The following is a 26,519-nucleotide window of genomic DNA, read 5'->3' on the forward strand; positions in this document are numbered from 1 at the left end:
GTGTGTGTGTGTGTGTGTGTGTGTGTGTGTGTGTGTGTGTGTGTGTGTGTAGCGGTTACCCTAAACTTCTGCAGAGATTGTAGATGCACTTAGCTTAGTTCTAGGCCGTCCCCAGTAGTTTCCAGTGAGAAGCCATTGCAGTGGTATAGTGTCTGTTTGATAGACGAGGGGGGGGGGCGCTGCATCCATTGATCAGCGACATCCTCGGTCACAGCTCAGGAGACTTCCCTTCTGCAGCCCATAACTATACACGTTTTTTTTGTTGTTTTTTTTAGTTCATAGGGCTGCTTGCCAACACACACACACACACACACACACACACACACACACACACACACACACACACACACACACACAAGCACCTGGCATCATTCAAGCAGTCGGCCATAACGCACCTTTTTACTTAATTACACGCTGAGTCTCCTCTTTTAGGGCCAGATGCTGAGATTTTGCTACTCTGCAGCAACACAGTTATTGTGATGATGGCAAGAGTGAATCTCTGCTCTCTTCTTTTTCTTTTTTTTTTTCTTTTTTTCACACATATCTGTGAGCATAGCTTTGTTATTTCTCTTCTGATTTCATTTATTCTTACTCCCGTTCAGGTCGTCGGTGTTACTGCGATCCCCACCATGGTGCAGAAGTACCAGTCGCCCGTGCGGGTGTACAAGCATCCCTTTGAGCTGGTGATGGCGGTAAGTGTCTCTTACCTGTATTTCACTGTCAACAACTCCTGTGATATCGAGTTATGTAACGCTGGCGTGTGGGCGCTTCAGCGGTCGCCCTCAGAAGGTAGTCGTTTGAGCAGAATTACACACCTTGCGCGTTATTTGCTCACAGATTCAAAACGCTGTTGCTGGACGCAAACTGCGTTGAGGTTATCCCCACGTGGGGCACACACACACACACACACACACACACACACACACACACACACACACACACACACACACACACACACACACACACACACACACACACACACACACACATTTTCTTATGTTCCCGGGCTTCTGAAATGACCGACTCCATCGGGCTTCCTGCCATCTCAATGTTTAAGGTTCGTCGTTCGTTAAGTACGTTGTGCTGTACATTTGCACACTCGGCATCCGAATCTATTGTACGGATCTTATGTCGAACGGAGGTTCCACCTCAGATTTTTGTGTAAAAAAAAAAAAGAATTCAGTGCCTTTCATGGCTTTTAGTGTCGGCCTTGCTGCGTGTTGTCCTTCACTTTCAAGCATGAGTTCTCTTGTTCAGCGCAGAGAGACTCTCATCTCCCTCTCCTCTCGTTATGCTCTTTTTTTTTTTTTTTTCTTTTTCTTTTTTTTTTAAATGGCTTTCTCAGCAGCAATCCTTGTGCCATCTTTGCTTTCTCTCCCTCACGTTTGGAACTTGGGTTTATTTTCCCTCTTTTCTGCATATAATTTGCCATCCAAATCTGTTAGTCTTTACCCCCGTGAGGTCGGACAGAGGATGTGTGTGTGTGTGTGTGTGTGTGTGTGTGTGTGTGTGTGTGTGTGTGTGTGTGTGTGTGTGTGTGTGTGTGTGTGTGTGTGTGTGTGTGTGTGTGTGTGGAAGGTTCACTGGCTAAAGGGCTCCAGCAGCCGGCAAATAGAAAGCACTAACCGATTGAGTCCCTGCAGTGTTTCACGACACTGGATCTGGGGAAAAAAACAAAACAATGAAAGAATCGATTTTCTACATATTTTCACACCTTATCTCTGTATTGTTTAAGATAGATTCAGTGGGAAAAGAATGGCGAGCGACAGCGTGCTAAACCATGAACTATAATCTCACAGTGGATGGATGCTTTACTCGGCAATCTTTTGCCCTCAGCTGCTGTTCGTCAGTGGTGTGGTGTTTAGTGCACGCCTGAAGAGCCCTGGCCTGATTATACGACTGTCAATTTCAACCAGACAAGTCTTAACTAGTCAAAGATACTTTATTGCTGTGCTGATCATTTTCAGCAGTGGATGGATATTCATTTAAATGACCTCTGATCACCAGAAAGTTGGTTGGGATGTACGTCCTTTTTAACAGCCATGTCATGTGTCTTCTGCTGCTCTCTGTAAATGGAAATCAGCGTTCCACATCGGCCTGAACAAGCGTGCAGGAAGAAGACAAAAATCTCCTTAGCACTGGCTGGATTGAGCACGGGGCTGTAAATAGAGGGCTGGTCCTTACACCTGGGTCTAAGCATGCAGCCGAAAGGGAGGGGGGGGGTTAGTAATAATAGCGAAGCAGAATTACACAATTTGTAAGCTGGAGATGACCCTCCTCGTGGGTCAGGCTTACTTTTGCAAGACGAATGGAGTAACCCTCCCTGGGTGTTTTTTTTGTAAACTAGGGCAGCAACGGATAAGGCGGATGTTAAAAGTTGAATGCAGGAAAAATTGTTTGCTCCGTGTTACTAATGTGCTCAGACTCTATCGTGAATTATTATTATTTTTTTGGATTAATAGGTGGCTGAAATGTACAGTTCAGTCGGTTTGGATTCATTTCCCTTTTTTTTTTCCCCGACTTTTCTCTGCAGTGAGTATATATATATATATATATATATATATATATATATATATATATATATATATATATATATATATATATTTTTTTTTTTTGCAGACACTGCAGACCTGACCTAATGGTGCGTCACAACAACGCACTGGTTGTTTTTTTTAGTTTTTTTTTAATTTAAAACCCAGTGAAATCTGTCCCCTCTCACTTCCTCTATAGCAGGTCTGTCGCCCTTTTGCTTCATAGTAGCGCAGCAACCTCCTGCGTTTGTGGGGAAACCATCACAAAGCATCGATGGAGTGTTTCTGCTTATTGTTTTCAACAAGAACCGGACTATACTTTCACTTTTCAATGTGTGTAAGGTGTACATATTGTGTGGGCGGGCCTAGGCAGCATACAGAGTACCAAATGATATGCACATTACTGTGTTGGGCCATATTCAGCTTTGTTCTTCTTCCCTCCGGTTCCTCTTTCAGAGGCTTCTGAAATATTTGCCAGTAATGGCTTTTCCGTTTTGTCTGTTGGGGGGGGGGGATTATATTTGACATTTAGCTTGGAGGAATTTGGAGTCGTCTCTCCATTTGACTCTGTTGTTTGGATACTGTCAGTTCCTTTTGAAAATAGCCATTTACTCTTCTTGAGGGTGAAAACCAAGGCTCCACATTCCTCCGTTAAAGCACTTTATGTGGATTCTTTTTAGTTCAAATTGTATCTTAAACTCGGCCTCTCTTCAGTTGAGCCTGAAGTATCCAATGGCCTCAGTGACAGGTGCTATTAAAGTATGTCAACCTCGGCATAACACTGCTGTGGCTTCGAGTGCACTGTTGCGTAAGTCGTGCTCGTATCTCAGATGCCCTTCAGCTGTTTCTGTTCTGCAGCAGTTACTGTACCCTGCTCGAGCGCGTTACTTTCGGTATTCCCGGCGTTGACACTCTTCTCACAACTTTTAGTGGTTGAAAGTCCATCACAACAATTGACACACTTGCATCTTTTACATTTTGAATAAGCCGACGTCGGCTTTAACGGCACTCGAGTCAATTCTTTAGAAAGAAGTCGCCCGGGTTTACCACAATACGGACATAACAATAAGAAAATAAACCGTCGACTCCCTTTGTGTCATTGGGTGGTGTTGCTTTACTTGTTTTGATTTTTGGCTTGTGCTTGAAGGCTATGAAATCAACTTGACAGGACTAGACGTGACGCTTGATTAAAGATTCTTCTTGAGTGATTTATAGCAGGAGCGCCTGATGTTGAGAGTTGAATGGTATCAAAGAGACCGGCTCCTGAAAGTCCTGACTGGATTTGTTTGAGCCTTCTTATTGCCACACAAAGTTGGCCTGTTTTTTTTTTCTTTTTATTGTTGAGGAGTTTGGAGAATCACTGAAGTAAGGAAGTACCTCAACAGTTTGTTTAAAAAAAAATAAAAAAAATCACTCTCAGCCACAGCTAGTCCCTTAACTCTGCTGCTGCATCTCAATAACAGGAAATGCAGTCGATGCTTTCTGCTGCTGTTATCGCCGCGGTCCAGCTTCAGAGCCTTTTAGTCTATCCTCGGGGAGTCGCATCGGAATGTCAAACACAATACCGCTCTCGCTGTTGTTTCACAGCTGAAGGGACAGTTGCTTCTGGAACACATCCACCAATGACCTCAGTAGCCACAAGAGAAATAAAAAAAAAAGAAAGAGGATTACCCTGGAATAGTACATAACTGATGCTTAAAAGACGATAACTATATCCACTTCCACTCCCAGATGAGCGCTGCATGCTGCAAAGAGGTATTAAATGAGTCAAAGGCTTTCCTGCTCCATGGAAACGTATGGGCCTGTTGCTCATCGTGTTTTGGTCCTTCCCCTGTCACAGTAGAGATTCTAACAGGGGAATAAAAAGAACAGGATGTGCCATGCTAGTGTAGTGCCTGCTGGGACATTTCCTTCTTATTGACTAAATCCTCTTTTTATCGGCGGCGGCACAAACACATGCATATACTTTTGGGAAAACAAACCGACGTATTAGGCTGAGCCTCTGGGTAATACCTGTGCTGCTTCAGACTCTCTGAAGCTCAGTGTGTCTCTGGGGCCCTGTTCAACTCGGGTGAAAAAGAAACCGGTGAAAGGGTTCACACACCCTCCTTCTTCTCGGACAGACTGGAACCTGTTGTTAGCTCGAGAAACACGTTATTAGCGAGGCCCTCGGCGAAAATGATTGTTTCCCGCGATCTAGGTCAGGTCTCTTGTCACAGTTCAGTTGCTTTACGTACGCGAAAGAGTACGGGGCCGGCAGTGAAACGGGACACCCAGCGATGGTTTGGTAGGGGACCTCGTCTTTTGAAGCTCTGAAGGCTACTTTTTTTTTTTGCTGCAGATTGTGCAGGATCTGAGCTCCCGTCTTCTTTTTGCACCATGAACTACTTTTGTGTTCCTTGTGCCTCCCCTGTAACTCTCTCAATGTGGGTCACCTCCAGCACGTTAAGTGTTGGATCACCAGTGTTTTGTGCCAGTTCAGCTGCAGAGCCGGTGTGTTTCTAAACCTGGCTCATCCTACATTAACCTCCTCTCTTTGTCTGGCCTGGCTAAGCACTGAGCGGCCACATCCGGTCCCGACCGTGTCCTGAGTCCTGACCCGCTTAAGGCCAGGTCCGGTTAAGGCTTTTTGCAAACCAATTCTATGGCGCAGCAGCGTTACTTTTTTTTATTGTTTTAATCCATCTGTGAGCTGCCAGGCTTTTGGTCTCGCGTCTGCAGGCGTCGTCGTTATGCAAGCAAAGATTCACCCTCATGTCAGCCGTGCCTCAACAGTGAAATGGGGTCATCTTATTCATGCAATCTTTCTTCTTTTTTTTTTTTTGGGTCATGGAAACGTGGCCCATTGGAAAAAGAGAGCGCAGAGAAATGGAATGAGACTGGATTACACTTCATTTTCACTACAGTAGTTATTCAATCAGAGCTCCTCAAGGGAGATTTAATATCAAGACATTTCGTGTTCCTGCTCCAGTGAAATGTTTGGCTTCTCCCAGCGTTGCTCCTCTCTCTTCTGATTCAGGAAATGTCCCTCGTCTGAATGAACCTGTCAGAGCTTCGCTTGCATCGTCTCGGTCGCTAACTCGGCTACATGCTGTTTGCCAAAATCAATGAAGAGTTATGGCCTGCTTTGGGGAGAAGAGCTTTAAAAAAAAAACCCCAGAAAAACCCCCCGACTGCTGTACCAGCACCCCCACGTGACTCTGGGAGCCTATGAGAGCATTCTGGAGCTGATTTCATTCACTGATCACCACGACACTCATTCACCCTCTTTCCTGCTGCAAGGTCGAGATGCTGCCCTAACAGCCCCCCCCCCACCCTGCCTCGCTCTGCTAGACACAGATGAATGTGTATGCACAATGACCCTTTAGCGTATTTTACACTGCAACGATAGTGACTCAGATCTATGCGGCAGCTAGGTGACGTTAATAGAGTGCTGCAGGAATGAGTACGAAAAGCTGGAAGTGAGTTAGCATTTTTTTTTTTTTTTTTTTTTTGCACTTCCAGTTCCCTCGTCTCAGAGTCGATGGGTTCTTCTGAGTGGATCTTTTTTTGGGTTAGATGCTTTAAATGAGGTCTGTGGTTAACGCAATCTTAAAGAGATTTTGATGTTTTTGTTCTACGACATAAATTGATTGAAGTCAAAATGATGAAAGTGTGGTTTATTCCTGGAGATTATCTTGCTGAACACGATGTGTAAGTACCATAACCTCAATGCCACAGAGCTTAATCCAAAATTCAATGGAAAAGTCCCATTTGCTTTTTGTCGAGGGGGGAAAATGTACGAAGCTAACTTCCGGATTGTCCTACAAAAATATGTAATATATGCAGTTCTCTATAGGAATGTGTAGAGTACACTGTGACGCCTGCTGCCATGTTCTCCATGATCATGTGTGGTTTGTTTTAGAGCTGGTTAAACCTTGTTTTAATTTTTTAACACGTTTGTTTTGCCTTTTTTTTTTTTGAGTGCGATTTTGATTTTGTAATAATGTTGGCAGAGCAGGCAGTGAATAAGCTTTGCCAGCACCTCTCTTTCCCTTACTGTACTCGCTCCGCTCACTTTCCTGTAACTCGTTGCTCACGAGGAACTGCTCGTCTGCAGCGGAGCGGTCCTGTGTGGAGACCGGTCACAGTGATGAGTCACGCTGCACGCTTAGGAACAGAGGTGCAGGACCCCTCCGTCACAAGAGAATTTGGAGAAAGGTAGACCTGAGCGGACTTGATAAGGCTTCGTTATTCAAAAAGCTGATTCCACAGTGGATTCGGATGTAAAATGTAACATTGAAATATGTTCTTAGACATCATTATCTCAGCAATTCCTTTAAAGTTTACAGAGTTATGTCCAGGTGGCAAAAAGTCTGATTATATGGACGTCTATGAGAAAATGATCCTACTACTCTTCTTGATTTAGCCTTCTTCAATACAGCATTGTGTTCAGTGAACTATGGTCCCGTTTAGGGTAAAATCGACCATAAAGCGTACTCCGCTTTAGGGCGGGCTTACTGTGATTGACAGGTCGCCGCCGCTATAAGAGCCATAAATGGCGTCTCTACGTCACTCCTCCGCTTTCCAAATATGGAAACGTCTGTTCGCTGAAGGCTTCAAAGTGTCAGTCCACAAACCAATGGGCGACGCCACGATGCCTGCGCTCACTACTCCTCTATGGTTTCGTCTTCGTAAAGCCTAATTATTAAGCCTTTATTCTGATGATTTGAGAGCTGACAGATGGCCGTCCTGCTGCTTCCTGTTCCCGGTGACCACCTCTGTCCAATCACGCGTGCCTAACCCGTTCCTGCATATTGCACGGCCCACCGAATATTTAGGACCTTTACATTTATATAAGGTCTGTGTTATAAGGGCAGATTGTCCCCCCCCCCCCCCCCTCCTTCTCTCTCTCTCTCTCTCTCTCTCTCTCTCTCTCTCTCTCTCTCTCTCTCTCTCTCTCTCTCTCTCTCTCTCTCTCTCTCTCCCACTTGGTAGTTCCAGGCGGTTCTGCCATTACAAAGCACAGCAGTGAGCTCATTGGAGGGAGAGCAGTGGGTGGCGCGGCATGCAGAGACCAAGCGCTCTATTGTTGCCTCTGTTCAATCAGGAGCTTGTTCTCTCTCTCTCTCTCTCTCCTTACCCCCAACATCCAGTCCGCACCTCGGCTCAGAGGCATTCGGACCTGATGGGCGGAGAAAGTTTTTGCATCTTGCCCGTCTTTACGTAGCGATATGTGATTACGCTGTGACAGCAGCTCAAATACAACTACGTCTGTTTAACTGCAGTAAATACTGTGTTCAGCGCTCGACAAATAAAGGAAAGTGTTTACACGATACTGAACCCACACCGGAGGCCGTGTCCACAGCATCCCTGTCGCATGTAAAGCTGTCCAACTGGTTGGCCCAGCCCTGGAAAACAGGGACACGTAGGCTCTGAATACATTCCAGGATCTTTTTTTTTTTTTTCTCCGAAGTGGTTTTCACCCTATTTATGCTCACATGAGAGGTTCCCTATTCAAGCGCTTCGCTTGTAAACATTCATTCAGAGGGTTTCATGAGTCAGAGTGGAAGTTTTTTTGTTTTTTGCCAGTACTATTGGAAAGCTTAATGGACCAAAGTGAGATCTCGCTGCCATTGTTTGGGGCCCCCAAAACACAGGATAATGAACACAGCTGTGAATCCCTATGATAAGCCAATGGTCACTTCATCACTTTTAAGTATTGGAAAGGAAATAAAATCCAATCTCAGACTTTGTAGGAAAGATTCCTCTCGTCTTGGTTTCACTATTAGGATGAGACCTTTTTTTTTTTTTAATTCTTCCTCATCATCATCATCATCATCATCACCAGATAAACCAACACAGCCCGTCTGAACTGTCACCTGCTAATTCTCATGTATAAAGATACGTTAAGTAACCACTTAACACCAGTGTCTTTGTTCACATTGCTCTATGCGGTAACACACAGAATTTTTAAGCTGCCTGCTCTGTAACCCCCCCCCCATCCTCGTTGATGACCTAGTTTTGAAGTTTAAAGCTTTTCTCTCTGAAAATAAATGCAAACCAGGAGGAATTTTCCTCTCCGCATGCCATTCTTCATACATCCTTCTCTAAGCTATTCACCTCAAATTATACAAACGGTTGCCTGAAAGGCCTTTTTGCGTTGGTTGTGTGTCCGTGACGACCCGCCTCGTGAATGAACGGGACATTATCTGTCATCTGGCAGCGCTGGCTCACTAATCTGTCGGCCCAATAGTCTCTCAGATCTTCTTGTGACCCAAACTATTTCACCAGACAGCACCCTGACGCCGTCTCTGCAAGCCACATCCAACACGACCCAGTCTGTCCAGTTCATTATTGGCATGCACGTGGCGAATAATGCCCCAAAAAAGAAAATACAAAGGTGCTACTGTGAAGGGTTCCCAACAGGTCAAGGCCCAGGGTTGCCTGAGGTGGTGGGTGGGAACTCCTAATGATTTTTTGCCACCAAACATTGGCTAAATGACGTCGCACTTCTGCCAGCAGCACACACTCAAAGTCAGGTTTGTTTGTTTCTTACGTCAAGGGTGGTGTGTGTTTGTGATTGTGTATTGGGTCTTTTAAGACGGAGCCTGTGGCAGCACTCCTGATAATGTATCCTGTCGTTGGATGTCTGACACTCATTTAACAGTGTGGCTGTTTGCATGTGACACTGAAAAAATACTTAAATGTTCAATTTGAGTGTTTTAGGAAACGGTTGCTGACATACGGGTATGCTGGTATCTCTTCTGTGTACTATATTCCTTGTTTATTACTGAGACCAAATGTCCCAACACCAACTGTTCTGTACATTCAAGTGAATAGAACTCGTCAAGTGTTTCTTGAAGACAAGTTTACAGTTGTAAACATTGCAAATGGGTCCCAGTTTATTTCCTGTTGTAGTGCAAGGAACCTATAAAAGAAGGAAGGGTCATTACGTCATTGTGACGACATTTCAATTTGGCATTGGGGCCAGACCTTGTTGCCAGCTCTATTGGAGTTAATGGGGTGGGCGTGGCAAGTCCAACTGTATCCCATCATATCTTAAACACCCGTCTCCCTGTTTGTTTTCTTACCAACGTTAACGGTTTCATCTCCAGATGAATGTTGGACGTCTCAACGGAGATATTGCCGGCTAACGTTAGCTAAACAAAGTGCAAATGAAAACTTAGTTCATTGACAAAGTAACTAGCACCGGTATACAGGTTAATAATCAATTTCATGGTTGGCTAGTAATTGATTACAATGATGCTATGTTTAATTGTACGTTAAATGCACGTAGAATACTAGCAGTTTGGCACCAACTTGAGTTCAGTGATCTAATGACCCTTACTTCCTTTATATGTTCCCTGTTGTTGTTGTTGTTGTTGTGTATGGGAATGACATCAGCTGACAGTAAGTAAACATGGACCTAAGCTGTTGCCTAGCAATGCAATTCCCTTGAAAGGGTCAACACATGTCAGTAGTTAGTCACTCTTTGTTTTGTACATTTCCTCTGAATTCTTCAGAAATGCAGCCAGATCGTCTGCTGCAGCTCAGCTGATGTTTTGACATCATCTCTAAGCAGTCCTCATCGAGTATCTTCATCTTAAAAGTGCTCCGGAACCACAATGTTCCCGTTTTCCCCAGCCGCCAGAGAAGCAAGCTGATAAAATAGCAGACGCCGACCTCTGAGCGGCTGCCGTCTCGATTACACAACCGTTTCTACAAGCTCCAGAGATGTGACGCCGCTACCCAGGAAGTTGGAAGTGTTCTCCAGTCACTGTTGGTCCCAGGAGACTTTTGGCCCTCACCTCACTTGCCTATAAAAGCAAATGGCATAACCTATGATGCAACACACTGAAGAAGTGGAACCAAATGCTTCTGTAGTCTGGCAGCGACAGGAAAATCTCACAAAAAAAGTAGCACTGTGTGTTCGTGGCACTTTGTGTTCTGCTATATGCAACTATTGCTGTATGAACTTGATCTATTAGAACATTTCCCATCAAGTCAGTTCATGTCTTCTGCAGCTTCCTCTGGTTCTTGGGAGCAGCTGTAAATTGATCGAAACATTGCATCAGAGCTGTTGTTGTGTTACGACAGCTTTGCCTTTGGGGAAGGGTGTCTTCTTCATTTCGTCCAATCCAGTACAACTATTTTGTGGCGACTGTATTGCAATACTTTGGCAGACTCTCGCCGCCTCCGTTCTCTAACCACAGTCCTGTTATCTGTCACGCCACCTCAATGTGCGGTGGAAGAATGCTTAATGTTCACGAAGTTTTAAAAACTCTCTATTTTATTGGTGCAACGGATCATAAAACTCACAGATCGGATCAGAACAAAAGGAAAAAAATGGAGAAAATATAACTTTTCAAGATCCCTCATCACGTCTTTTTGCTGCAGATACTAATTGCAGATCGTTGATGATCCATATTGGAAGATACAGATCCCTTTGTTGTCTGGTTATAGCAGCTGATCCACAAGGCTCCAGGCTTTTTAAACCATAACAAATTCTAAATGTTATCCTTTTACTTTGTTATAGTCATTTCTAGTGTTTTCTTATTTTTTTTTATAAAGGCACACAATTCAAACGATGAGGAAAAAAAAGATTGTATTTTCTGAACGTTGGCGGATAACGGTCGTCAGTACAACTTTACTTCACACTGTGGTGGTTCAAAAGTAAACTGAAGTTAATCTGCGGTTCACATGTGTGCTGTACGGATCACGGGATTGACAACAATCCATTACACCTCTAATTAAAGCAAGTCTGTTCAGTTTTAATGATGCATTATTATAAGCTGCTTAGTGTAAACAGGTCATAGATCCCTCTCTAATATGTGTTTATGTTGCTGTGGAAACATCTCCTCTTCTCCGGAAACAACTGTATTCATTCAAGTGTCTCACCAACACTACATTTACACGTGAACACATCATGATATGTTATAATTTACCGAACGGAGCCTGAACGCGTCATAATGTAGCCGAACGGAACTATCGTTCGTTAGCCGTTAGCGACGCTGTCAATTTAAACACGGATTGGTTGTTTACGATGGAACGTTATCAGACAGGCGACTAGTAAAGCATGAATGTCGTCGTACAAGGAGTGAGTGTGTGTGTGTGTGTGTGTGTGTGTGTGTGTGTGTGTGTGTGTGTGTGTGTGTGTGTGTGTGTGTGTGTGTGTGTGTCTGTGTGTGTGTGTGTGTAAGCTCCGCCCTCGGTGAAAGAGTTTAGGGAAGAGGAGACAATATGACTCGGCACCATTGTTACTAGAACCTGTTTCTTCAGAAACACTATAGTCGACAAATGGATTGATACGACTACTTGATACTTGATTCTCAGCCATTTTGGCTCTCAACTCATAAAAGCAAAACCAGGTCATCTACAGTGCTTACCTAGTGTAAAGTCATACCTGCATATTTTTGTTGTTTGATGAATGTTATTAAAGTAATTGATCTAATTGAGACAATATACAGTAAATGTGTTTACCTTTCCTCTTGATGTCTTCGGAGATCTCTGAGTTTACAGGATCTTGGTAGGCAATGTTTCAAACTAATAAAGACAACTGTTTTATGGCAAGATCGGAGTTTTAAAAGGATTTTGCGTCAATATAATGAAGTACATTGATTATAATTGTTTTCACTGTCAAATGATGTGACGATTTTAAATTCCAATCCCAAAGATATTCACTGTGCGGTGATGCAGAGAAAAGCAGCAAATCCACACATTTGAGTTGCTGGAACTAGAGATTGTTTGGCATTTCTTGTAGAAAGAATGTTTTAAACAATGAATTGATTATTATTATCAATTAATCGACTTAACATCAGCTGTACTTGATTAGCTAAAGGTTACTCCAGAGGTATGACTCAACTTCAAAATGTCATTTGATAAAAACAACATGGTATGTCCCAGTGAGCTCTTTTTCCTGTTTTTGTTTGGACCATGCTGGCAGCTATATTTAAGTTTTTTTTTTTTTCTTTGGAATGCCTTAAGCTCAAGCCAGATAATAACTGGGCTGTCCGCCAGCACTCTTGTTTTGCTGCCTGGTAGTACGTTCTGTTTCATGTTTCCTCTCGGAACTCCTGGATTTCCTGAATCTCCCTCCCTGAGAAACATAGGACTTGTTTTCCGTGCCCATGCCCTTATCCACATTGTCTTGTTGTCTAAAGGGAGAATGTTCTCTGTGTATACAGGAAGGGATCAAATGACCATGTATTGTTTGTTGTATATTCTCTCGTGCACCTCTGGAAATCACATAAAACCTCCAGACAAATTCCAGAAACCATTAACTCATGACTCGGCCACTTACGTTGTATCTCAACATATTCTGATCCCCATGGACCATTATGTTGATGTGTCATCAATGCAGCTCTGTATCCCAAACTTCCCTCGTACAACAATGAGTTCAAGGGCTAAGAAGTGAATAAGACGTGGTTTGATTCACATGAGATTGATGTGACAAGTATTGTTGGACGGACTAGTGTAAGTTTGTTCCCGGATGTGTACAGTAAATTTAGTCGTTTTTTTGGTGTAGCTGAGCAGTCTGCCCTTACGTTTCCTTTTTGAGGAATAAGCTGGTATCATGACCTTCCTGTTTCCTGTTTCTGGGTTTTCAGTGCACATGGGGGCAGCTGAAAGTTGAGCTTGGTGAGGTGCATTGTCCCATGTAAACTGAAGCGTATGTTTTTGTACAGTATGTAAGGCTATTGTTTTGGACTGCGCATGGCATTTGTGGTTTGAGATTGTTGACGGTTTGTTTTTCTGGGGTGAAGCTGATGTTTACGGTCAGTGCTGGTTTGCTGACGGCAGTGCAAAGCCTGCGCCCAGTTGTTCCAGAGCATCAGGGGCTGAAAAACAGAGCTCAGCATTCAGTCAATGGACAGTTGGCAGCCGGTAGTGGCTCAGTATTCCTGGTAGTGGCTCAGTATCCCCGGTAGTGGCTGAGTAGCCCCGATAGTGGCTGAGTAGCCCCGATAGTGGCTGAGTAGCCCCGGTAGTGGCTCAGTAGCCCCGTTAGTGGCTCAGTAGCCCCGTTAGTGGCTCAGTAGCCCCGGTAGTGGCTCAGTTTCCCCGGTAGTGGCTCAGTAGCTCTGGTAGCCCCGGTAGTGGCTCAGTAGCCCCGGTAGTGGCTCAGTAGCTCTGGTAGTGGCTCAGTACAAGTAAAAGTCCTTTAAAAATGTGACTAGAGCCTGAGTAACGGTACAAATGTATTGGTGCAAAATATTCTTAAAGTACCAAACGTGAAAGTACTCATTATGCAGAATGACTCATTTCAAATAATATATATTTATGGGATGAAAGCTGACTAGCCTCTGCACAAGAGCTGAGTTTGTTTGTTTTGCAATAGTGAGAAACATGTTTTAGAGAAACGGTTTGAGCCTTGGGCACAGCGGCTTCCATTGTGTGTTGAGCCTTTTATTTTGTTAAGGTGCTTTTGTAAAAAGTGCTTTAGTGGAGTCAGGGCCGTTCTCTGAACGATACTAAGTTGAAGGAGCTTTTGTTTGGCCTCTTATTCAGATTCTTCACTCTCTCTTCTCTCAATACTTGCGTTCTTATGAAATATCTGAACCTTTCTTCTTATTAATTTTATACAAGCTGTCAGTACAAGACTTGTAGCTGTGTGGTATGTTGTTAAGATGACAAACACTGTCTCAAGGCCCTACACAACAATAGCATGTTCAGGAAGTGACTTAAAAACTGCAAAAGCTACCATGACATGTTCAAATGTTATCTTGTAAAATGTAGTTTTTGGCAAGATAGTTTTAAGGAGACGTCTTCACAGAAATATAAAATTGACATTAGAGATGGAATTATGATATCCTAACACTTGTCTAAGCAGCTTATAAAGTTAAATATAATATGTAATAAAACTACTAAAGCCAATTTTGTGTTTTATGCAAATAACCGCTATAGATGACAATAACAAAGTAAACAAGATTTAGATTTTTTTTTGTTGATTTTTGGAATTGCCCAAAGGAATTGCAATCGGTCCATCTCTACTGCTGTGACGCTCTGCAGAAACGAGCTTGTGATCGGTTGTTCCTTGTTTATTTTCTCTGTCGGATTGTTATCGTTTGCCGACTGCGCGACGGCACGTAGACGGAGTTACTGAGAACCTCTTTTGTTTTCCTCCCACTCGGAATGAAACGTGAAACCCAACAAGATGTGTTCCCAGATTGCGAGCCGCTGTATCGGCTAACGGTTCTGTTCCTCCTTCCTCGTTTTCAGGCCTATGAGCGCCGGTTCCCGACCTGCCACCTCATCCCCATGTTTGTGGCGAGCGACGTGGTGGAAGAGGAGACCAACGAGGACGGCTCCACCACCAGGGTGGAGCGCCGCTGTGCCCTGGATGTCGACGCCCCGCGCCTGCTCAAAAGGGTATGTTGCGCATCAGGTTGTCAGCTGATGTGCATCTAAAGTGCAATGCTTTGTGGTTATTGGTCATTTTTAGCTCTACGTACATACAGTAGTGTATGAAGATTTAACCTTGTGTATTGTGTGTGTGTGTGTGTGTGTGTGTGTGTGTGTGTGTGTGTGTGGTTTACAGATTGCAGGTGTGGACTACGTCTACTTCATCCAGAAAAACATACTGAACCGAAAGGAGAGGACGCTTCACATCGACTCCCACAATGAGACCTTCTCCAACAGGGTCATCATCAGTGAGACCTGCTGCTACTCGGTCAGTGGCATCCACACCCTCGTGGCGCTGAGTTATACAGAACCGCACAACTATATTCCCAAACACACATGTTCTGTGAAGCTGTTGTTAAGCTGCTAAATGGCAAGCTGCCGCCAGTGCAGCCGTGTTAATGTTTGTTTCTCTTCTAATCTCTGCCCTGCTTCCCTGCACAGAAGGCCATGTTCAGACTTGCTCTAAGCGTGTCGCTAGCTATCTCAACCGATCTCTTATTATTCAGTCCACTCGCAATCTGGCTGATCTGAAACCAGCATGTCTTTCTTCTGTTTCTCCCGGCTCCACTTCTGTACGCTCAAAGCGTCACTCTGACCTCAGATCTGCCTGTTCATGAATGGATGTGCTCTGAGTTAATGAGGTCAAGCACATCGCATTAGCCTCAAACCAACTATAGCGCTAATTTTAGGTCCAAGGCTGCACAGAGGTTCTTACTGTGTGCTTTAGCACACTGTGCTAACATTAACCGGGATGGACAGGTCAATTAGACCGAGCTAATGGACCTAGCTCAAGCTGAAATATTTTGGTAGCCAAGAGTAATAAAGCAACCAGCACAGAGCCTTCAGAAAGCACTAAACTCAACGACAATGGATTCAAATAGATTTAAATTAGTTGTTAAAATATCTCGATCAAGTTTTACTTAAATCCTGATTTAATATGTATCACATATGACACATTAAAACAAATTGTAGCCTTCTACATTTTTCATGCGCTTCTTGGTCCAAATACTGAATTACCTGATTCATAACTAAGCAGTTGATAAGCTTAATTTTTACTAATATGTTATGAATAAAAGCTTCACTTGGAGAATGCGACTCATTTGAAATGATCCGCTAGAGAGAATACCCATCAGCCATCGCAGTTGTTACGACAAAAAAACATTAAGCCCATTCACGGTAGTACAGGGTCTTACAGAGCGATGCGTCTTTTATCTTTATATATACTACCTTATAGAGTAGGTAGTGTGTATATATATATATACTACCTTTATAGAGTAGGTTGTATATATACTACCTTATAGAGTAGGTAGTGTGTGTGTGTGTGTGTGTGTGTATATATATATATATATATATATATATATATATATATATATATATATATATATATATATATATATATATATATATACTACCTTATAGAGTAGCATAGTATTTGGAGTACAGACACCGGCTTCTTAATGCCCACAAACCCAAAACAGCCAAGTTTTAATTTTGGCCTGCAGTCAAGTTACTCATGGAATTACCTTTGATTAGCGATAAGTGCTCTGCAACCGCTGCAGTCGTCATTTAAACCGGGGAAAGCGACGGTCAGTGCAGGCTCACAATTTCCAAGCTGCTACCTAAATGCGTCACACTTTATTGCTCTTTATAACTAAAGAAAAGATAATAGTTTTATTACAATTTAAAGCCCGCATTGGCCCAGACACTGATCATTAGGGTCTCCTCGAATTCACCAAAATTAAAAATATTTTGTCATCTCCAGCACCACCCCCCTGTTGAGCTGCCAAAAGTAGAATCTGATGAAAGATAGATGGAAAATATGTATGTCTTGTGTTCGCTTATATTACTGATACCGCCCACGCGGGTCTTTCAACCACACAACAAACACACGTGTGTCCTTTTCAAAGCAAACTGCTCATGTGTAAACTCTGATGCTATATGGACAGACTGACACACACACACACACACACACACACACACACTCCTACTCATAGTGCACAGTGTGAAGATTTCTGTCTGTGTGCGTCATCATCCGGTGAAGCTGGGTGTGACCTGGTCATCCTGTTCCTGCATGTGTATACATTACATACACAGTTTGTCATGTCAACATTAAGCTTAAGTAACATCATTCGTTAACATAAAACATTATTCACCCATACTCGCTACAAATGATATATGAGAGCAAAACATCCACATCACAGTTAGTTGTATTTTATTTTTTTACCCCTATGGAATCAAATGAAACTACCGTACATGACACGACGTGCATCTGCCAAAGGCCAGGGTTTCCATTGGTTGGGTGACCGTGGCTAAGTGGAGAGCAGGGCCGCCTTTCAATCAGAGGGTCGGCGGTTCGATCCCCGGCTCCTGCTCCGCTAGTCTCATGTCAATGTGTCCTTGAGCGAGACACTTAACCCCAAAAATGTCTCCCGTAGCTGTGACTACGGTGTGTAGATAGATACTGAATTGTAAGTCGCTTTGGATAAAAGCGTCTGCTAAATGACAGTAATGTAATGTAATGGTTAAGCTACCGCGTGCCCAAGTTTGCTGACTCTCTGCGATGTGTGTGTGTGTGTGTGTGTGTGTGTGTGTGTGTGTGTGTGTGTGTGTGTGTGTTGGTACAGGTTCACCCAGAGAACGAGGAATGGACCTGCTTTGAGCAGACCGCCAGCCTGGACATCAAGTCCTTCTTCGGCTTTGAGAGCACCGTGGAAAAGATCGCTATGAAGCAGTATGCCAGCAGTATCAAAAAGGTGTGTGTGTGTGTGTGGTTACACTTAATCAATACGTGTAGGTGTTTCCTTTTGTTCTGTATAATGGCTGCTGTATGGATTATGCAGATCTGTCACACATCTGTTCTGTGTGGTTTTGAGAGGTTTTCTGGAGCATGAGTGAGTCAGTTTTGTCGCCTGTTTTAATTGCATAATATCTTTGAGTGGACAGGAGTCTTCTGCTGTGGACCCAGTGAGTCATCTGGGATTTTGGCAATGTTGATTGCATTTTCTCCACGTTTCCATTACTTCAGTTGGAAAATACTAAAAGAATATGCAGAGTCTTTGTCTTTCTTGGTTTGATTAAAGTACATCTAAAGATAAAATATTGTTTGTTTGTATTCCAAATGGCTCACTTTAATCTCATTTCCGTGAATTCACAGCCTCTTCTGCTGTTTTCGCCCCCGTTGTCCCGCTTCATTTCTACTCTTGTGTTCCTCACAGGGAAAAGAAATCATAGAGTTCTACCTGAAGGAGCTACAAGATGAAGGGATCACCCATGTGCCGCGCTGGTCTTCCTCACCCCTTCCCGTGTCTGTCCCCAAACCAACCAGCCTCCTCACCAGCCCGGCTGTCCTCCCCAAACTGGCGGTCACGCCCGCCGTTTCCATCCCGCTGCCCGCCGACGCCAAGGACGTCGCCAGTCAGGACATCGCGCAGGACGGCGGCGCCCTTCAGGCAGACAGCCTAACGGAGATTCTGATCGGCACACCTGAAGGTCCGTTCCCTCAGAGGCTCCCTGACGAGGCGTCATTGTGTAGTTCTAGGAGGAGGCAGTCACATCTGAACACATTTTAATAGGTTCGAATTGGCACAGAAATGACTTTGACTGAATTATGTTAATTTAAGGTGTTTCTGCGTTTCAGACAAGTTGGATGCAGACTATATCAAACGTTACCTTGGCGACCTGACCCCCCTGCAGGAGAGCTGTCTGATCAGACTTCGCAAATGGCTGCAGGAGACTCACAAGGGAAAGGTGAGCGTTTTAGTCAGGATGGAATAATAGCCGAATAGCGATGCTTAGATTTGATGAACTATAAAGACTTACTGTCCACCTCCAAATTGAATCATTATCAGGGACATCTGGTATCTGAGTCTATTTGGTCTGTGGTCAATGGTCTATTTAAATTAGCCACTTGTCAATGACATTGGCGGTGTTTAACTAACTGGTTCACAAATCGAGCTACAGCTAAATGCTCTCCCCCTTACTCTCCAGATCCCCAAGGACGAGCACATACTGCGTTTCCTGCGTGCCAGGGACTTCAACATGGACAAGGCGCGGGAGATCCTTTGCCAGTCGCTGACCTGGAGGAAGCAGCACCAGGTGGACTACCTGCTGGAGACCTGGGTCTCGCCACAGGTCCTCCAGGACTACTACACCGGGGGCTGGCACCACCACGACAAAGGTAGGGCCTGGTGGCGTGTGCTTTTCGTTTGATGGGGTAGTTCGATGTTTTGAGGTTAGGGTCGCGTGAGGGTACTTATCCATAGTCGGTGTATTATCACAGTAATGGCGGTCGGCACACCCCCAAACCTATTTAAGCTAAAGACATACTCAAAGACAGTAACATGCTACAACGCTTAGGATTTATGTTGGCCGAGTTGAAGTTGTCTACTGTATATGTGTTAACTAGAGGAAGACCTCACTTCTCCAGTTTCTCATAGGCTCCAGTTACACACACACACACACACACACACACACACACACACACACACACACACACACCACATGCTACAAAGTCATTCTTGGCAACCCACAGCCTTCAGCCATGCAAGTCAATTAAACATGAGGACAATTTGTCGCCACTATTTGGTTACTCAAATAGCGCTCTCTCTCTCTCTCTCTCACAGACGCACACACACACACGCGCGCATTCTTCATTTTGGTGCATGCTGGGAATTCCTTGTTTAGAACAGAGGGGGACTGTTGACAGTATAAATCAAATTTTATATTACACACACAGTTTATCTTCCAATTTCCATCTTTCCGCAAGTGTTTGTATGAGATCAACAGAGGCAACACATGAAAGCATTTCTCAGAGTATTCACAGTGACAGAAGGACAGACTCTGTAGACATGCAGTCTAGTTGAATGTAAATGTGTGACAGATCATATCGATGTTTGTTTTGTCCTCTAGATGGTCGTCCTTTGTACGTGCTGCGGTTGGGCCAGATGGACACCAAAGGACTGGTCCGCGCTCTTGGAGAGGAGTCTCTGCTCAGACACGTATGTAACACAATTCAAAAAACACGCTTCAAGCTTCCGTGCATCAATGTAGGTCGATACGTTTGTAGGTCAGGTAGCCGGTGGTTGGATAACAGGTTAGGGAGTTAATGTACACAGGCACATCCTGACAGGTGTATTAACACCAGGGTGTAAACCGTACTGTACATGTATAATTAGTCTGCTTATTTATAATGCTGCTCTCACGGTGAGTTCAAGTTGCAAGTGTGTGTGAGAGCCGAACGCTCAACGGTGCACTGAGGTCATGTTGTGTTGGTCATTTCAGGTGCTGTCTATTAATGAGGAGGGTCTGAGGCGCTGTGAGGAGAACACCAAGGTGTTTGGCCGACCTATCAGGTAAACCTTCAGTACGCTGGATGTACTTCAGAGCTGAACAGGAAGTGAATAGGAGGCAGCCGTTTTGATTATCAGTTAAATAAATAAATACATTTCAATATTTAAAGGGACGTTTTCCATATGCTTTTCATATGCTCAGTGTTAAGTGTATGCTCTGCTAAAAAGACTAGACTATAGAGAGTGAGTGAGAGTGAGTGAGAGATTTTTTATTTTTTTTTGGCCGCCCTCTCATACAGGAGGAGCTGGCTGGAATAAGAGCAGGAATGCATGCGAACTATGAACGTCACACTCCTCAGCCAACATAGATAGGAGGATGTGGACAGAGGGGGGGGGGGGGTCCAAAATTAGCAAGCGATTCCATCACCACTTAAGCTTCACCTCAGGGTGACAGCTGCTAAGTGGTTGGAAACAGAATGTGGCCCAGTTGTGTGTGAGAGTGTTTGCGGCGTCTAATCCTCGCTCTTCCTCTTCGGTAGCTGTTGGACGTGTCTGGTGGATCTGGAGGGGCTGAACATGCGTCACCTGTGGCGCCCGGGGGTCAAGGCGCTGCTGAGGATCATCGAGGTTGTGGAGGCCAACTACCCAGAGACTCTGGGACGGCTGCTGATCTTGAGAGCGCCCAGGGTTTTCCCTGTCCTCTGGACACTGGTAAGAACCAGAAGGGGGATACTTCCGAGCTCAAATAGTCTCCTCACAACACCAGTTCATGTGGATTTGAAAGGTGTTTCAAGTGTGTTGTCCACCCTCGTTTTCATATATGGGAAAAATAATGAATAACACCTGTTAACAAACACAACGACACACACACACACACACACACACCCTGCTTTGCTCTTGCTTTAAATTCATACATTTCTGCCATGAAATAACTAGGATACAACTAATTTGGCGTGCCCATAAAACATATCCACGTCTGCCTCTGCCCTTAGGTGAGTCCATTCATTGATGAAAACACCCGCAAGAAGTTCCTCATATATGCGGGCAACGACTACCAGGGTCCTGGAGGGCTGGTGGACTACATAGACAAGGAGATCATCCCTGACTTTCTGGCCGGGGAGTGCATGGTGAGTGTCGGATGACGATTCAAACCGTTAGCCTGTCGTTTCAGAATACGACTTTAGTTCTGAATGTGAACTTTGGGAGACACGACGGCACCCGCGCCGAGATCTACGCCGTTGACCCAGTTCTGTGTTCGCGCTCCGCAGTGCGAGGTACCGGAGGGCGGCCTGGTTCCCAAGTCGATGTACCGCACGGCCGAGGAGCTCGAGAACGAGGAGGTCCGCCTGTGGACCGAGACTATCTACCAGAGCGCCAGCGTCTTCAAGGGAGCTCCACACGAGGTGAGTATACGGACTTTGGGCAGACAAACTTAGAGCTGCCTGATGTCTCGGATGGAAGGTCTGCCATCTAGTGGTTGTATGCGGTGGAGTTTGCAGTTTTTGAAATCAAATGTGACACAGTTTTAAAACATGATCCTGTAAGTCTGCAGTGTCATACAGTTAATCATGTTACATCATTTATACCAAAGGGAGAAAATGGTTTTGATTTCATATTAATGAGCTCATAACTTCACAAACAGATGTTCAGATTTCTCTTGCTGCTCTTTATCACTGACAGTGTTTTTATTTTGCCACATTTAGCTGATGCTTAAATATATATTATATATATATATATATATATATATATATATATATGTTATAAATGAGTATAATAAAGAGAGTGAGGTTCGCAGCCATAATGCTCTAACCAAGAAAGAATGTCTGTAAATAAAATGAGAGAAGTGACTTCTTTAACTTTACGTTTGTTGTAGTTCTTGTGCTTCTCTCCTGAAACTGTCTCTCTCTCTCTCTCTCTCTCTCTCTCTCTCTCTCTCTCCTCTCTCTCTCTCTCTCTATTTCCATGTCTGTCTTCCCTCCCTCCCCCAACCAGCTTCTGATAGAGATCATCGATGCCTCCTCCGTCATCACCTGGGACTTTGACATGTGCAAAGGCGACGTGGTTTTCAACATCTTCCACTCCAAGCGGGCCCCCCAGCCTCCGCGTAAAGACCCCCTGGTGGCCCATGTCATCCCCTCTCCAGTAGGCAACAACGTCCAGCTCATCGATAGGTCGTGGACGCTGGGCCAAGATTACAGCATGGTGGAGTCCTCGCTCACTTGCAAGGAGGGAGAGAGCGTGCAGGTGTGAACTGATGCATAACGGCGGCAACATTTCTGAGCTGTAACTGTATTCTACGGGTTGTTTTTTTGACGTTGACGTTTGTCTGTACTGGTTATTCTGCTCAGGGCTCTCATATCACGCGGTGGGCCGGGTTTCTACATCCTCCAGTGGAAGTTCCACAACATGCCGGCCTGCTCGGCCACCACACCTGCCCGGGTGGACGACGTGCTGGCCACCCTGCAGGTCTCCTCGCACAAGTGCAAAGTCATGTACTACACTGAGGTGTTGGGCTCTGAGGACTTCAGGTTAGTAACTGTGTGTGTGTGTGTGTGTGCTGTGTGTGTGTGTGTGTGTGTGTGTGTGTGTGTGTGTAAGACAAATAAATACATTAGTATCCATGCTGTGTATGTATGTGTCCATATTTAGGTGTTTTTACCATGATGTTGTTGTAGTTTTACTTTCAAACCTTATTTCTTTACGACTTGTTCTTCACTCCACAGTTGTTGTTTTTTTCCCCCTCCTCCACAACCTACCACATAGTGCCACGTATGACGGTTAATATTTGAGTGAATACAATCTGTAGTGTTGCTAAAATGACCCTATGAAGAGCCTAAAGAGCGTCGTGATTTTTCTAGGCACAGAGTTTTGAAATGCTTCCCTTTCTTCTCTGAGACTCCTTTTTAATCCAGACTTTTCTGTCCAATCCGCTCCTGATCTGTTGCTCACAACCCTGCCTTCCTTCCTTCTTCCTGTGAAGAACGGCTTGCTGGGATGTGCAGAGTTTGTAAGTGGCTCAGTGTTTGCCCCCCCCACCTCCCCTTATCTAGTTCATTGTCATTGCTGCTAATTTAAACCGCCCCCCCCCCTCTCTCCACGTTTGCATCTGTTCCTGCTTCTGGCTTTCGTTAGCATTCGCTAACAGGATGTCGTTGCTTTCGTTCACACTGAAGAAATACTCTTTGCACTAAGACTACTGGCTTCAGTCGGCCTGCCTGCATGTCTAACCACATCAGGAACCCTAGGCTGGGTTAAGTGCAGCACACTAGTGCTCAACTGCTGTGTATCCAAGTGTGCTTATGCGCGCAGTACACTTAACATGTGCACTTGTATACCTACTTACGCAGACGTTTTCCTGGCATTTGTGCTCATCACTCATCCATTTTTACTACCAGCTGACTGAATCTCACTTCGCTGTTTCATCCTTTTGCTTTTGAATCAAACTTGAGATCAGCTTCTAACTCATTTTAGTGTCATTTAACAGGATGGTTTGTAATGGTTGACGCATCTGGAACACCAACGTCACAACTAGGAATGTGTCTGTAATGTACCTGTGCAGCAACCATTCTTAATGCAACAGGACAGTTGATCACTGTTTCACTTTCACAGTATTATTATTAAAAAAAAAAAGCGTAAGTGGTAAAAGAATCTTGTATTAACTGAGAATGTGAGAAAAGTCAGAAAGAAGAGCAATTGGACGACTAATAACAACAAAGCTTTACACAAGTTAAGTGCAATGCTTAACTTAATACTCAATAAATCTATGTATATGAATATATGATGGTAAAATAAAGATAATATATGTAGCAGCAGCAGAGGAATTAGAAGGTTGTTTATTTCTACAAAGGGAGCTGGTCCTCGTCACAGAGCCGGCCGCCATGTTTCTACAGTAGCCCAGAACGGACAAACCAAACTCTGGATGAGGCCATTTGCGTTTTTTGACTTTTCTCGTCGGCCACCGTAGTTCTGTGCAAAATGAGGAAAGTTACCATTTAAATTCATACAATACTATAATTGTATGTCCTTTTTTTTTTTTTTGTTAAATGCTTGATGCAAAACACCCTCATGCATTTTTTTCCCGCGTGTTGTACTGTAGTCGTGTACGATGCATCACAGACACGGGCCATATAGGAATGATTAATGGGATTACGAGGGTTAATCGCCCTCCTGTGGGTTTTAATGTGGCTGCACGGCTCTGCGTCATGACAACGAGTTGTGCGCAAACAATGCAGAGCGGTTAGCTGGAGATACGCCGGTTGTATTCATGTGAAGTTGGCGACCGCTCTCACGTCTTCTCTTGTCTCTCACCTCAGGGGTTCGATGACCAGCCTGGAGTCGAGCCACAGCGGCTTCTCTCAGCTCAGCGGCGCGACCACCTCCTCCAGCCAATCGCAGTCCAGCTCGATGATCTCCAGGTAGAAACTGGAGGCTGAGGACTGCCCCCCCCCCCCCCCCCCCCCTTACCATCAACACTCCCCTCCTGCCCTTCCTCGTCGTCTTTGGACTCTGTTCCTATTGCACAGCAAGTCTCTATTGAACTGAAGCATGCTTGCACAAACGGAAGACAAACGAATAAAAAAGAAAAAGAAATCTGAGGCAAAAAGAAACGTACTCTGTACAGTTTAAAGGGCTGATTTCCTTTTTTGCACAAAGGTGAAATATATTTTTTTTGTGCCTGGCGTCTCAGCCGGGCTTGCAGTTTGAATCAGAACATCAGCAAAATGTTTGTCGTGTGGAAAGGTTGACGGTCGGGAGATGAGTTGCGGTGCCTTTTGTGGCACGAGAAGCTGAAATAAGCAATATTCTCAAAACACTGGAGGCGCTGTTACGTATATATATATATATATATATATATATATATATATATATATATATATATATATATATATATGCATCCACACCCACACATGCAGTGCTGAGGCGACGCATACCTCATTCTTGTGCGCTCTTCTGATAAACTGGATGTACTGTTACACACACACACACACACACACACACACACACACACACACACACACACACACACACACACACACACATGGACGTTTTGATGACATGCAAAAATTGAGGTGTTTGCCATATTACCAGAGGGGTTTCTTCCATCTGGTGACTTGTTTATAGGTCAAGTGTGGGTGGGCGGAGTGAACGGGACCCGGGTCAAAGATCAGCTGCGATTTGTTTTTCAATCGTCACGGAGCTGCGGCGTGGGTGGAGCTTATTGAATCGCGACAATGTCGACAAAAGTTGCCAGTTGACGGGAAAATACCACTCGGATGTTTTCCCGCCATGGCCGCACAAGCTTTCTGCTAAACCCCCCCCCCCACCACCGGTCCGTCTCCCGAGGGCTTTATCACACCTTGGAAAAAGCGTTTGAATATTTGACCCGGGTCCGACTCTTAGCTCAGTCAATCCGCGAGAAGCAATAACACAAGTTTGACTTTGTAACTGTGTGAAATATTTGTATTTATCATTGGTTTGTATGTGGACGATCACGGGCGAGCTTTTTGTTTGTTTTTTTTGTAAGTCGTGTCCAGGCAGACAGTCGGGCGAACTGAGCCAGTAAGAAAAAAAAAAAAACAAAGTGGCGACACCACTCGATCAGGAGAGAAGCCAAAACACCACCCAGCGTCTCCTGGAGACCTTTTCTTTATTATTAATTATTTCTTTGGAATGAACCGCAGCTGGTTTTGCTTTCTGCACAATTGAGGAACTTGGGTCAAAGACAAGTCGTAAAGGAGAGGCCTTGTTACTGATTCGTGAATGTGCTACTGATTGGCTGAAGCGCTCTCGCCAGCCAATGAAATGCCTGAATTTGGAGGGTTTGCGACGTAATTGGGCGGAACCGCCGTCATTCTCTGCTCGCGCATCGCGGTGACGTAGATCTCAGCGTGCGTTTACGGAGGAATGTCACTCAGCGATGCGCTTCGATGGCGCGTCGACGCTGTACGTGTACCAGTTGGTCGGAGGTCGTTGCTGTACTTTCGGAGATGAGTAAATTGATGGGAGTGACGCAGTGCGGCTCATGTGGTGATTGGGTTTAAAGATCTATTATTTAAAGATTTAAAATATAGACATTTTAAGAGTTATGTGTCAATAAATACCATTTTAGCCTTTTGTAAACATCACTTAGCCACTGTAATAGATGAGCAACTGTGAATTGGGTGAACATTTCTGAATGCAACACATCCGTGCAGCAGTTTTTTTTTCTAATAACATTTATTTTGACAAACGTAGACGAGACCGACGTCTTCTCCTTCTACCGGAAAGACTCCGTCTGCGGTTTAACTACATGAAACGCTCGTTTTTTTTTATTTTT

General features: G+C 44.4%; 1 protein-coding gene across 1 annotated transcript; it reads left to right on the forward strand.

The window, feature by feature from the left end:
- Positions 1-229: 229 nt before the first annotated feature.
- si:dkey-237i9.1 (SEC14-like protein 1) lies at positions 230-24,656 on the forward strand. The gene is given in 16 exon segments (XM_068734672.1): positions 230-692; positions 14,733-14,882; positions 15,052-15,183; positions 17,540-17,668; positions 18,131-18,404; positions 18,553-18,662; positions 18,903-19,092; positions 19,824-19,912; positions 20,196-20,266; positions 20,743-20,914; positions 21,196-21,330; positions 21,472-21,606; positions 22,196-22,447; positions 22,552-22,572; positions 22,574-22,731; positions 24,517-24,656. Coding segments are annotated over 16 exon segments (2,337 nt in total). The 5' UTR covers positions 230-479; the 3' UTR covers positions 24,623-24,656.
- The last annotated feature ends 1,863 nt before the right edge of the window (positions 24,657-26,519 follow it).

This window comes from Cebidichthys violaceus, unplaced genomic scaffold (assembly GCF_023349555.1).
Source record: "Cebidichthys violaceus isolate CVI_PGR_0920_01 unplaced genomic scaffold, fCebVio1.0.p SCAF_66, whole genome shotgun sequence".
In the NCBI taxonomy this organism is placed as follows: domain Eukaryota; kingdom Metazoa; phylum Chordata; class Actinopteri; order Perciformes; family Stichaeidae; genus Cebidichthys; species Cebidichthys violaceus.